Genomic DNA, 13349 nt, shown 5'->3' with positions numbered 1-13349 from the left:
CAAGGCATCATCAGTTTCCAGTGACACAATTCAGAGAATAAGACTCAATTCATACAGGCAGGAAAATAAGTTTGACAATGGCATGAAGAATGCCGAATGAAATTTTCTGACAATCAAGTTTGTGGTTTCCTCTGAGCAATCTATATTATAGATGTTTTGCTTTTCATCTTCTGCAAACATATACGGAGCTCCGATGACCTAGGATGGGAATATATGCTTTTATGCCAGTCTATCAATTTTTGTTATCAATCGCCGCAAGTAACTATGATGGGCACAATGCCGCGGTTTTCACAAGCCTAGCTGGGAAATGGGTGAGAAACGTGAACCCAAGGTGACCAGCCTTACTTTGCTAACGACTGGAAACATCCATTTGTTAGATGGAAACTGCGGAACAGCTTGGGCGCCCGAGGGATTTTGGTTCTCTGGGGAATCTTACAACAGCGACGAGGTTTGGATAAGAGACTCCCACCAAAGGCAAATACAAATAGGTCAGATCACACTGGTCGCCTACTAGGCTAGTACCCAAAGGACCGAGTGGCTAAAACATTTGAGTGTCTTTTGCACCAACGAGTAAAGAGTCTTTTTCTCTTGATGGAACATGTTATAACAACATGAGTGTCTTTTGAAATAAATTCTTTAAATCAAAATTTATAATGATGACTTTAAAAAAGAGATTAAAAAAATATCATTAATTTAATATTTGAAAATAAATTTTTTAATAATAAAAATGTTACAATTATATCGGATAAAATATAAATTAAATTGCACATGCATCTAGTTTTTATAGTCATCTAGATTTTTAATATGTTAATAATTGAAATTTTATCATAATTATCTTTCCAATTTTTTCTCTTTTATCTTTTTATAATTTATGGTCTTTTAGACTTAGGATAACCAATTAAAAAGATATGAAATCTTTTCCATTTTGGAAACCTAACCCTTCACATTTTTTCAATTTAAAAAATATTCATTTTTGACAAAAATACCCTTATCCTATTTTTATAAAAATAACATTTTCTTTTAAAACACGTATAAATAATAAAAATATTGAAGAATATTTATATTAAAAATGGGTTACTCTTCAAATTATGAAAGCGGTTAGTTTTATAAATTTGAAATGTTTTCGTTATTTTTAATCAATTAATCCTTTACATTTCTAGTATAATTATTGATAAATATTTAAAAGTAAAATCTAAATTTATTTATATAAATAAATAAATAAAATCACGAATAAATCTAACACAAATAGAGGATTTTAAGGACAAAATTTAGAAGATGATTTGCAGGTATGTGGATTTACATAGTAGAGAAAATTTGAAGGAAAACGTGGAGCATACAATTATTGCACCATCAATAGAGAAAATGGGGTGAAATTTACATCCATTCAATGGTGTTTTTTGTCTCAACTCTGAAAAGCACAAAAATGGTATGGTTAGTAGCCTAAATGGTGCATTAGATGCACCATCAATAGACTTAAAAAAAGGGAGCTAATACCAAACAATAAATCCAATTAGGATTTAACCACCGAGTAAGAGCAGCAGATTAAACAATAATCATAGAACTCGATGTAATTAACAGAAATAATTGAGGAAATAATAATAATAAATATTAGTCCTTTAAACTTATTTACAAGTATAAATGCTATGTTCGGTTTCAAAAAAAGTATTAGAAAAAGAAAAAAATATTAAAAAATATGATTTTCTCATATAAAAAAAAGAAATTAAATTAAATTAATTATTTTATTTTTCTTTTTTATTTTCATATTTTATTTGAACCAAATATAGCCAAATATAATTTAAGTAAATAAGCAACAAAGAAGGCTTTGAAGAGGATAAAATGTAAATTAATAAATAATTAATGCATTTAAATACGTTTGTAATATGGGTAAAGATAAAAGGCATAGACAATTTGTTTGAAAAGTTTTAATGAAAATTGTAAAAAAAATTGTCTTTTTAATTATTTTCAAGAATAAAATTTTGTTTAAGAAATTAAATGAAAAAAAAAATAGTTTCATGTAAAATTTTTTAAAGTAATTTTGTATTTTTAATTACTGTTAATACTCTATGAAAAATAAGTAAAAATATCTTAAATTTGTTATTAAAAAAGTCTAATTTCAAAATAAATTCTTGAAAAACTATTTTAGCGGGGAAGTTTGTCGAATGTCATTTTCGAGTTAGAAAAGTGCTTTTTTTTTTTGGAAAAGGAAAAAAAAAAAGTCTAACTGCTCCTCAATTTCCCAATTTGAATTACCGCGCCGCCCTCTGTTTTTCTCTCTCCCTCTCGCCGAAAACTGCGAGGTTCAGATCGGAAATCTCCTTTGAATTTTCAAACCCGCCAAAATTCTATAACCCTCCTCCCAATTTTAACGGTATATCTTTTTACAATAATCTCACTAAAAGATTGATTCTTGAACCAGCTACTGGAATGTCGTCGTTTGTTTCTCGGGAAAATGATCCCAAAGCACAGTACTTCTACAGTCGGAAAGAGAAATCCCTTGGCCTCTTGTGCACCAAGTACTCTCTCCACCCTTATCTCTCTGCCTCTAGATCTTGTCAATATTTTCCTCATGATGATTTTTCGTGCAGCTTTTTGAGCTTGTACGACCGGGAGGACGTCGAATCGATCGGACTCGACGATGCTGCAAGCCGATTAGGTCAGGTCTTACCCTAATTTTTTTTTTTTAATGTGGTATCATGGTTTAGATTGTTTTTACTGAATCGGACTGAGCTTGCAGGAGTTGAGCGGCGAAGGATTTATGATATTGTCAATATCTTAGAGAGTGTCGGTGTAAGAGTTTTGTTTGTTTTTCTTGTTGGTTTCTGTTTGGATTGTTGCACTGTATATTTTAACTGTGTTTTTATTTTATCAGATTTTAGCGAGGAAAGCCAAGAATCAGTATTCGTGGAAGGGTTTTGGGGCAATTCCTAGGGCTTTGGAGGAGCTCAAGGTAAATTTTATTTGTCAGTTTTATCTCACATTTCAATGAGCATAGTCGTAGGAATTTTTGAAATTTTGTTGTCTTTTGTGTTTTGATCTGTTTACAGGAGGAGGGTTTGAGAGAGAACTTCAGTATCTCAGACTGCTGCAACTTTGCAAAAGTAGGTTCTTTTGGATCGTGTATTTTTTTTCTCTACGATGTTGTGTTTGGTTGCGGAGAAACTGTGGGAAGAAATAGAAGACAAAAAGTTGGGTGTTACATTTTTTTTAAAAAAAAAAAAATTATTAATTGGGATTTGAAACAGTAAGTCTTTATTTGAGTCTTGTAAAGTAAGGAGGGAAGTCGGAGGGAAAAAGCAATGAGAAAAAAGAAAGGAAAAAAAGGTGAAGAAAATAAAACATGTTTAAACATATTTAAGTTTTAAAATAATTTTCATTATCTTATTTTCCTTCCATTTTATGCATGACAAACCAAATAAGAGTCTGATATTTTTCATTGCCTTTTATCCAATTGAAACTTAAAAAGCTTCTACTGAACTAGACTATAGAATCAAGTTTTTTTTAATCTTTAATGTTAGTTAAAGTTGAAGACAATGGCTGGGGAATGAAGCGCCCTGGAGGTGAGAGTGCCTTTTGGAGTAGGCTTATGGATGGAATGATTTCAAGATCGAAACAACTATCCAAGTTAGAAATGGTTTGAATGCTATTGGACTGTTTGGTTCAAAAGGTACTTGCAAGATTGGGAAATGAATGAGATGGTTCACTTCTTCAAGTTCATTCATTTAGTGAGAGTGCAAGGAGTAGGAATGGACAACTTACAGTGTAAAGAAGATAGGAAGGGAAATTTTGTGTTAAGTCCCACTATAGTTATTTATGTGGTGGGAGTAAAGAGATGTTCCTAGGTAAGGAAATTTGGAGGTTTCATGCTCCATTAAGAATCTATTTTTTGCATGGAAAGCAGTTTGGAGAAAGTTTCTAACAATTGATATCCTCGAGATGGAAAATAGTTGTAGCCTTTGCAAAATAGTGAAGAAACAGCAAGTCATATTCTAAGTCACTAACAGGGCTAAAAAGTTGTGGAATCTTATTTTAGCAATCTTCGGGTTGAAATGGGTGTTTCCAAACACAGTGAAAAACCTTCTCCTAGGGTGGAAGGCCAACGGGATGGAGAAAAGGCAAAGGAAGGTTTGGTGCATGGTTCTGTAATGTTTATTTTGGTGCATTTGGAAAGAGCATAATTGAAGGATATTCTATGAGGAAGAGATGTCAGATCAGACTGAAGGAGGCTTTTTTGAAATCCTTGTTGTAGTGATCTCAGGATGCAATGGGATGGACATGGCCACAATGTTGAATATTTTAGATAGCCTAAATTGTGAATGGATAGGTTGTTTTGTGGGCTATCTTGCTCAGTAGCTTTTTTTATCTTTTTTAAGTCTTTTGTATACCACTGGTGTACATTGGGAGCACCTTTCTTTGTTAGGCACTTTTCCTTGTGCCCATCCAAAAAAAAAAAAAAAGTCCAAGGCAATACAATCTTCCCTTTTCTTGGCAACCAAACAGAGGGTTTACTAATCTCTTTATGTGTGCCTATTTTATTAAGTTTCACCTTTTTCACTAGTCTCTAGATGACATAGAAGAGGGTGGGTCTTCCAATTCAAAATCTGATGGGCAAGACAGATCTTCTGGATTATCAAAAAATGGTACTTTCTCTTTCTACCTTGATTTATCATTTGATTTTATGGAGTGGGATACTTGCAACATCAGGTATTCTTTTCATGTATGTTAACCTTTTGTTTGGATCACAAAAGGTGTGAAGAGAAGGAAAAAGAAAAGAAAAGAAAAACTGAAAAAAATAAAAAATATGTTCAAACTTTTTGTCTAGTCCTTCGCTTTTGTTCATCTTCTATACATACAATAAAAATTCTGAAAATGTGTAAGTTTTTAAACAACTTCAAGCATTTTTTTTAGCATTTTCCATGGCAAACCAAACAAGGCTATTGTTTTTCCCCCTTAATACTTATAAGATCTGGATAGAACATGAGTGTTTGAGATTGAGCTCCATTTTGGAAAAAATGACTTTGTGAACCAAGATTGGAATTGTCAGCTCCTTACACATTTATTTTATTTGTTCAGATAACAGAAGAGAGAAATCTCTTGGGCTTCTTACACGGAATTTTATCAAGCTTTTCCTTTGCTCGGATGTAAGTCAAGCGTTTAAATTATTTATTTGTTATAAACTTTAAATTGTTTTTTGTTCAATTCATATCCCTTTATTTCTTTTCTTTAGGCAGATTTGATCTCCTTAGATTGTGCTGCAATGGCTTTATTGGGTGATGGACACAATTCAACAGCTATGAGAAGTAATTACATTCCCATCATCCTTTATAATTTGATCTTTTTAGTAGAGGGTTGCAAGAAAGTGCCTTATACTTTGACTGAAATTGTCTTTCTAAGATAATTCTGCAGCAAAAGTTAGACGCCTGTATGACATAGCCAATGTGTTATCTTCCATGAACCTAATAGAGAAGGTAAAATATATTCTTGAAATTCTTTGATGGTGAATCAGAGGAGCTTGATTAGGAATCATCCATCTTTTCTTTTCTCTAATTAGTTATAGTTTTGCAGACCCCTCACCCAGAGAGCAGAAAACCAGCATTTAGGTGGCTGGGAGTAAAAGGAAAACTCAAGAACGCATCTGCTACTGCTATGGATGTCCAACAGCCTAAGAAGAGAGTGTTCGGGACTGATGTTACCAACTATAGTTTGAAGAGAAATAAGGCGGATTCTTCAACCGATTGGAAGTCAAACCAGAATATAAATATGCCATTGCATATGAAACCTGATGATTTGGAAAACAATGGGGATGGATTGGAGCAGAATTCAAAACATAGCTCAAAGGGGTTTGTATTTGGTCCATTCACTCCTGCATCTGCTCCCGGAGTAGGAGAGTCTGCAAATAAAATCATGAAACCTACACAGGACTGGGAGAGCCTGGCTTCAACCTTTCGTCCTCAGTATCGGAATCAAGGTACCTTAACCTCAATTTCATTCTAAAATTCTTAATGACCTACCTTTTCAAATTATGCACAGTAAATTAGTGGTAATATTTTTTTACTTGACCGCAATGTCAAGTGGGGAAATTCAAGCATTGACAGTATTCAATGTGTTGAAAATGCTTAACAATCATTGCAAGTGGCTTACAATGCTTTCAGTAAAAGAAACTCTCTTCAGCTTTTAGCTATTCTATTGTTCCATTGGAAACATCATTTATTTTTTCTCAATTAGCTTTCCTACTCTTTGCATCTTTGAAAGATTTAAAACTACATTGTAAATCCATAACAATTCACTTCAACTGTGTAGATATTATCCGTTTTAAGCTCTTAAGGCTTTAAAATATGTCTATAGGAACTTTTTCTCCTATTTGATGTGAGATATTACAAACCCCCCTCTCACCCCCTCACGCAGACACAATGTCCTTGTTGTGTTTCATATAATTATGAGGCCAAACAAACAAACACCTTTCACAAGGCCATGCAAACCCTTACACCATAATCGGGGATCAACTTTAATAACATTTGTAATGATCCGTTCTCAATCATATAAATATTGTCCACTTTGAGCTTAAGGGGCTCTCACGGTTTTAAAATGCATTTACATGGTGTCTATACATATATAGTCAAAAACTTTTTCTTATATCCGATGTGAGATATCATAGAATCTGTTCTAGAAGTCACTTGGACATCATTGCTTGTATAGCTGCAATCTTCTCAACCCCATTACTCTATTAATTACTCAATACTCCTAACTTTTCTTGGGTTTTTGCACCAGATTGTATGCCTGAGGTTCTTCTTTTCATGCTTTTCATGTGGTTCTCTAGATAATACATATCTTGACTCGCATGTTAAATGCACTTAATTATGTTTCACATATAATCTCTCCAGCAACTGAATTGTTGAAAGGTTTTATTGATGATGGTGTGGCAGCTATCAGTGACCTATTTGGACATTATGTGGAAGCATGGAAGTCATGGTATGTTGAAGTTGCTGGGAAGAAACAGACGAACTCTAGATAAAATAAAAGGCATTTCCAACTACAGCAATGAAATACACCTTTTCCTTTTCCAAGCCATGAAGATCACAATTCATGAGTTCATGTTGGAAGCATTTTCTTGATGTGCCAATTGGAACGCTTGTCACCAACTCTGTTCATTAACACCTTCAGTATCATAGTCCTGATTTTTTTTCCCTTTTCTCCACAGCTGTAAGTCTCCAAGGTTTGATCGGTTTGGATAAATGAACATGTAATAATACAGGGATAGCAAGAGTGATTTTCCATTTCCCTTGCCCAATTCATATTTGGAAAGAGAAATATTAAAAAGAATTGTTCTTTTTCTCAAATTCTTGTAGATGGTCAAGACAACTGTCTTCCCTTGGACATTTCATTTGACATGTACGTTGAGGCACTCAACCCAAAATGCTTCAATTGGGGTACAAGAACTTCAGATTTGATACACATTAGACCTAGTAGAAACCTGAAGAAACATCGTGGAGAAAGCATGTCTTCTCTTGGTATTTATGGCATATGTTAAAAATGAAAATGGTGAACTCGTTGCTGGGTCCTATTGCCCTCTAGGCTGCTACTTGAATGAAGCTGCCAAGCTCAAAGTGTAAACTTCAATAGGGTCCTAAACAGGGTCTGGAACCAATGCTACATGTTGTGCACCCAGGAGATCCCAGAGCTCACAGTGAACTCTGATGATATATGTTCATAAATAAGGATATATTACTGTTTTCTTTACATTATATCACAAGTGGATCATTATTTTCCATCTTTACATGAACCTCAGGTCTCAATCATCCATTGAAAGTGGATGAAGCCATGGGAGGAGCCTGCAGAAGCAGAGAAAATGAGGGCACACGCAGGTAAATTAGGAAATAAGGTAAGAAACTTTACCTGCTGTTTACCTTGAGCTTCTAAGATTGTTTCACCTTTTATTTTTGTTGTTAACAAGGCATTATCTTTGTCAAGCACAGAAGATAAAGGATATCTCCGTATTTATTGTGGCACAGTATTAACTGAGCAAAACAGATCCAAAATCTCAAAAATGTGGTTCGAGGCAGCTGTGGAGGGGCCATAAGACCATACAAGCCATGACCACCGTTTGGTTTTTGGTCCACCTCTATTTTGATTCTATGGTTTACTCAAAGATTAATGGACCCCAGTATGCAGACATGGCTATCTTCTCTTCTCTCCTCTTTTACAATAATCTGATTTCTTGTGGTCCTAAATATCTTACATAAAACAGTCACTCCGTTATCTGTTAATAATATCAAGACAATTGGTCACGATCTTGCTTTTTTTTTATTATTATTTTTTCTCTAATTTTTTTCAGATTCTGATGGGTAATTAGTGTGATTGACGCCCGCTTGTCCACACTCCTTTTATTTTCAACTTTGAATTATTAATATTTTCAACATCATTTGATCGACTAGCAGTAGAATTCCCCTATATCTGAGTTTGATGCTGCACAACCCTCCTTGCTTTTGAAGAAAATTACAAGAGGAACATAACATTAATCACACCAAGCTCATTTTCTGGCTTCCAAGTCCTAATAACATGTGGGTCATCCAAAACCTTGAGTACATGGCAAATGACCTAACACTACAAAAGTTTCATGCCCCATGTGATCATAAGACTTTTTAGTGTTTTATTCATATATATATATATATATATATATATATATATTTTATATTCAAATGTCGAATCATGTTTGGTGAACATGCAAGGAGACATATAGAAAATAAATATCAATATTACGTTTGATTCTTAAAAAGTATTAAGAAAATATATATGAAAAAATAAAAAATAATTAAAATGATTTAAAAATATATGCATTTTAAAATTATTTAATCTTTATATATTGAATTTAAAGAAAGATATAAAATAATTTATTGACTTTGAATCAATTTTTTTTTTCTATCAATTTTTTCTCTTTATTTTTATTTTTTATATTTTTTCTCAAATTTATTGAAAACTAAATATAACCTAAAATTATTAGATTAAGAGAGAGGTTGAAAAAAATAAATAATCATTAATAAAAAGATACGAAATGATATGATGTGATTAGTTGTATCTTTTTTATACCAACTAAAAAGGATGTTTACATATCCTCACCAAACACCATTCCTCAGTAAGCTCACATCATTAACCTGTTACCCAAATCTCACCAAACATCATAATAAGAAAGTAAAAATAAATAATTATATATGGTAATAAATAAAATTAGCTATATTACTTACTTATATAGAAATAAAGTCATAGTGCACCATGAGAAAAGAAAATTGATGTTATCATAGTGAAAAATAGTACATATCAGTTTATGAATCATTCAATTTTGGAAGTTGATTTTCATCATCTCAATGGGCATGGTATAGAATTTTGAACGAAATTTTCATCCTTAAAAACTTAAAGAAAATAATGATTTTTAAAAAATTAAGGTATTAAAATATTTTTACCAACTCAATTTTCAAAAATCTTAAAAATAATTTTTAAAGATGTGATATGATTTTATACCTTTGATGTTGCTCATTTAGAGTCGCGTACTTTTAGGACAACGATGACCAGAGAAAAGGTACAGACTACAGTGAGCCGGCACTCCACAGAGATTCTATTGATACCGCAGTCACGCCCTCGCGGTTCCAAGCCTGTCCCTACAGCCCGAATGGCGAATCCGTGATTTGGTGAAAAAGCAAGGGCATCTGTTGAGCCCACTGGGAAGCAAAAAACAAAACCACCCCGACATATTGGTGGGCTGAGAGAGAGGCTAAGAAAAAGATACGAAGGCGGAACACAGAGGAACGAGAGAGCTTGAGCTGCTGAGGGGTTGCTCCATGGCGGCTACGGCTAGGGCTTTTCTTCTCTCTCGCGTCACCGACCCCTCGCTCAGACCTCACCACGCGCCTCTACCTCCATTTTCCCGCCACCTCCTCGCTCGTCCACTGCTACCTGCCTCCGCCGCCTTGAAGAGACGTCCGCCTGCACTCCTCTGCTGTCTGGTATCTGGAGTCGACGGCGGAGGAGTCTCCGACGATTTCGTCTCCACCAGGAAGTCCGGATTCGACCGCGGATTCTCGGTCATCGCCAACATGCTCAAGCGGATTGAGCCTCTCGATAATTCCGTCATTTCCAAGGGCGTTTCTGATTCGGCCAGGGATTCGATGAAGCAGACCATCTCCACAATGCTAGGGTTGCTCCCATCGGATCAGTTCTCCGTCACTGTTAGAGTTTCGAAGCGTCCTCTTGATCGCCTCCTCGCGTCTTCGATCATCACGGGGTAATTCCTTCCACAAATTCAGATACTGTATCTTGTTTTTACATTTTCGTACCCTCAAATTCGGAAATTGACTTTGGTTGGTTCTGATGGTGGTAGGTATACTCTATGGAACGCTGAGTACCGAATTTCATTGATGCGGAATTTTGATATCTCTCCGGATAGTTTAAAAAGGTCAAATTGTTCGGAGCAGTGTGAGGTTTTGGAATTGCAGAGCGAGGAGACCAAGTGCGGGGGTGGAGAGGTTGATGTAAACGGGAGTATGGAGGATTGGGAGCCATCTAGTGCTTGGAGTCTTGGGGATTTGCCTCCTGAGGCTTTGAACTATATTCAAAAATTGGAATCGGAGTTATCAACTGCCAAGAAGGTGAGGGATTTTTTTTTGCGCCTGTGGTACTTTTGCTGCTTTGTGCTGGTAACTATACTGCATCTAGAGATTTACATAGCAGCTGAATTTGAGGATGATAAATGAGGGAGGAATTCATGTGTAAGGATAGCCGGAATATAGACTTGAAGAGTAATTTATTTTATTTTTTATTTTCTTTGCTAGCCAGTGCATGACTTTATACTTTGCAAATTTTGCTATTATTATTGATAAGCGATATACAAGATCGATTAATTTTTGTATAGGCCATGTAGTAGAAAAAGTGAAACAAAATTTATAACTATGCTATTTGATTGTTGTATTTGCTGACTAGAAATGGGAACAACTAGCATTGGGGCCCTTTTACCCAGCTATAAGTCAGGAGCCCTTCAAATGAATGTGATTTCCAGCAATGAAGATTCAAGATTCTTCAGCAATGACAAATTAATTTTAGTGGAAAGAAAAGAACATGGGTGTCTTGTAGTTCTCTTCCACTGTTAGATTGTCGGATAAGATTGAAGGTATTAGATAATATGTTCACTGATATGAATTTGTTCATGCCGTGTCTGTGCTTTCATTTTGATTTACCATCCGTAAGAAGGGAGTGGAAATCTTATCATGGTGGTTCTGGATCAGAAATATTACTAGCACTGAAGGCCTCAAATCCTAGGATACAGTTTAGCCAAGAATTCATGACAGTGTACCCTATAGTTCTATAACTAGCTAGGAAGAATTGGAGGGTAAATGGTCACTAGGGTGGAGATGAACAGGTAAATAGTGGATTTGCTGGTTGATCCAACTGTTTGATGCTGTTAGACAGCCCATTGGGCTGATTATCTAAGAACACACTGTGATCGGTTAAAATAAACAGCCCATAATTATTTGAACAAGATGTGTAAATGATTTAACTTTTGTCATGTTAACCACTTGATTTATGATATTTGTGTCTTCCGGACTACCCATAATAAGCATTACAAATGAGTTAAATACCTTTGAGTGCCTTGCCTTATGTTTAGAGGGGCAGGGTGCTTGATTCTACCACTTTAAACTGATCAGTGTATTTTATCTCAGGAATTGGATGCCCAGAAGCAGGAAAATATGCAAATGGAATATGAGAGAGGAAATAACAATAATTTGTTAGAGTATTTACGGGGCTTGGAGTCTGATATGGTAATGGCCTAAAAATTCTCTTTTTACTCAGCTTGAAGTTGGACTTTTTATTTGATGATTGCAGTCTATCCTGCTGTATTTGTTGTTATTCTTATTCATTTGTTTCAAACAGGTGATTGAATTATCTAAACCATCATCACTAGAGGTGGAAGAAATTATTCACCAATTAGTTCAAAATATATTGCCAAGATTTTTCAAAGATGATCCTACCTCTGACTTCATGGAAGATTCAGCCTTAGGGATTACAGGCAATTACCAAGATGGGAATGGTGAATCTTGTGAGACAATATGCACTTCCAGAGATTATCTAGCCAAGCTGCTTTTCTGGTTGGTACTCTAGCATTTCCATTGTTTATTGTCAGTTTACTTGCCTTTATCCATTTTGGTTTTGAACAAGCCAATGATGTGAATTGATGCTTCATGCAATTGGGTTTGTTCAAGAACACAAGTATTATGCATGAGTTTGTACAAACACACATGCACAGTAAAATGAAAATAGCAAGTTTTTCTAAATTGAAGCAATAATCTTTTAGCTGTTTCTAATATGATAAGGGAGGAGGGATAATGAGGATTGGATGGGAAGTAGTGCATTGAAAATTAATAAATACTGAGTTGTACTGAATCTGAAGCAACACTTTGAGTTATTGCTAAGGTATATGATTAGAAATGGATACTTCATCATCAAAAAGAAAAAATAAACAGATATTACAAGTGGAGAATGGTAATTTTACTAAATTCCAAGTGAAAAATAAAAGGCGAATAATTTTCTTGGTCGTGTTAGCTTTAAATCAAAACTAGATACCCCACTCCTCAACTATAACTTCACACTATTTTTTTATTCTTGTTTATTTTTTTGGTTGCCATACTGTATGAAGTACTTTAACTTCCTCAACTGGCATCAAATTTTTGTCTCAAATCACTCATTTTCTCTTTTCTTCTGCCAGGTGTATGTTATTGGGCCATCACTTGCGAGGCTTGGAGAATAGATTGCATTTAAGTTGTGTTGTTGGGTTGTTGTAAAGAGAAGAATGTAGAAAGAGGCATGTAAATTCTTCTTTTTTTTTCTTTTTCTCTTTCAATGCTTGTCTTTTTGTTTTCCCCCCTCAATTTTATCATATATCATTACATGACTCACATCTGATTTTCAGTCCAAATCTTTCATTAGAATTAATTGATTTATGATTAAAGGGAATATGTAGATTTCATTAGTCTTTAAGGCATGCTACGGCTATGCCCTTGGGGACATACCTGAAACCACTCTCAAATCTGTCATGTGGGTTGTCAAGTATGCTACGGATAGAATTGTTCTATTGTCATCAATGCCTTCCGTTCATTAGACCTCATTTGCAGGGAATATTAGTTGCAATAGCCTCTGTCCTAGGGCACGCTGATGCTCAATAGCAGGTAGGACAGGATGGATGTTTCTGCCAAGCAAAAACTTGAAACGTTACCCAGCACTTCTACTGGGAAACTTAATTGTCTGAGCACGATTTTGTCTTCAGAGTACGCTTTTTTAGCCTGGGTGTTGAGGCAAAGACTGTTTGTATT

At 34.8% G+C, this 13349-nt stretch overlaps 2 protein-coding genes across 4 annotated transcripts; both read left to right on the top strand.

The window, feature by feature from the left end:
- Positions 1-2182: 2182 nt before the first annotated feature.
- LOC100266295 (E2F transcription factor-like E2FF) lies at positions 2183-7334 on the top strand. 3 transcript variants are annotated; one of them, XM_019224712.2, is made up of 12 exons: positions 2198-2297; positions 2417-2513; positions 2586-2653; positions 2735-2787; positions 2870-2947; positions 3045-3098; positions 4556-4637; positions 5071-5138; positions 5225-5297; positions 5392-5465; positions 5563-5965; positions 6921-7334. In XM_019224712.2, exons 2-12 carry the CDS (start codon positions 2425-2427, stop codon positions 7007-7009), a joined length of 1131 nt encoding a protein of 376 aa, XP_019080257.1. In that variant the 5' UTR covers positions 2198-2297; positions 2417-2424; the 3' UTR covers positions 7010-7334. The 3 variants fall into 3 exon arrangements, with proteins under 3 accessions (XP_010660999.1, XP_019080257.1, XP_002281897.1); XM_010662697.3 differs by having other exon boundaries at positions 2183-2513; XM_002281861.4 differs by having other exon boundaries at positions 2209-2513; positions 5404-5465.
- A 2199-nt stretch (positions 7335-9533) lies between these two features.
- Positions 9534-12935, top strand: LOC100254161 (uncharacterized). Its single transcript, XM_002281852.5, has 5 exons — positions 9534-10270; positions 10367-10634; positions 11703-11801; positions 11914-12128; positions 12746-12935. The coding sequence occupies exons 1-5, from the start codon at positions 9828-9830 to the stop codon at positions 12819-12821; spliced, it is 1101 nt and encodes a 366-aa protein (XP_002281888.1). The 5' UTR covers positions 9534-9827; the 3' UTR covers positions 12822-12935.
- Positions 12936-13349: the final 414 nt, after the last annotated feature.

Source organism: Vitis vinifera, chromosome 14 (genome assembly GCF_030704535.1).
Source record: "Vitis vinifera cultivar Pinot Noir 40024 chromosome 14, ASM3070453v1".
Lineage (NCBI taxonomy): Eukaryota > Viridiplantae > Streptophyta > Magnoliopsida > Vitales > Vitaceae > Vitis > Vitis vinifera.
Note: the sequence above shows the minus strand (reverse complement) of the source record. Positions and strands in the feature narration are given on the sequence as shown.

What these genes read in the sequence shown, in the direction of transcription:
- LOC100266295 (XM_010662697.3), top strand. Translation starts at nt 2,425, where the DNA reads ATGTCGTCGTTTGTTTCTCGGGAAAATGATCCCAAAGCACAGTACTTC. An exon ending in ACTGCTGCAACTTTGCAAAA is followed by an intron (nt 3,099 to 4,555) that starts GTAGGTTCTTTT and finishes CTTTTTCACTAG; the next exon opens with TCTCTAGATGACATAGAAGA. An exon ending in AGCTTTTCCTTTGCTCGGAT is followed by an intron (nt 5,139 to 5,224) that starts GTAAGTCAAGCG and finishes TCTTTTCTTTAG; the next exon opens with GCAGATTTGATCTCCTTAGA.
- LOC100254161 (XM_002281852.5), top strand. Translation starts at nt 9,828, where the DNA reads ATGGCGGCTACGGCTAGGGCTTTTCTTCTCTCTCGCGTCACCGACCCC. An exon ending in GCGTCTTCGATCATCACGGG is followed by an intron (nt 10,271 to 10,366) that starts GTAATTCCTTCC and finishes TGATGGTGGTAG; the next exon opens with GTATACTCTATGGAACGCTG. An exon ending in AGTTATCAACTGCCAAGAAG is followed by an intron (nt 10,635 to 11,702) that starts GTGAGGGATTTT and finishes ATTTTATCTCAG; the next exon opens with GAATTGGATGCCCAGAAGCA.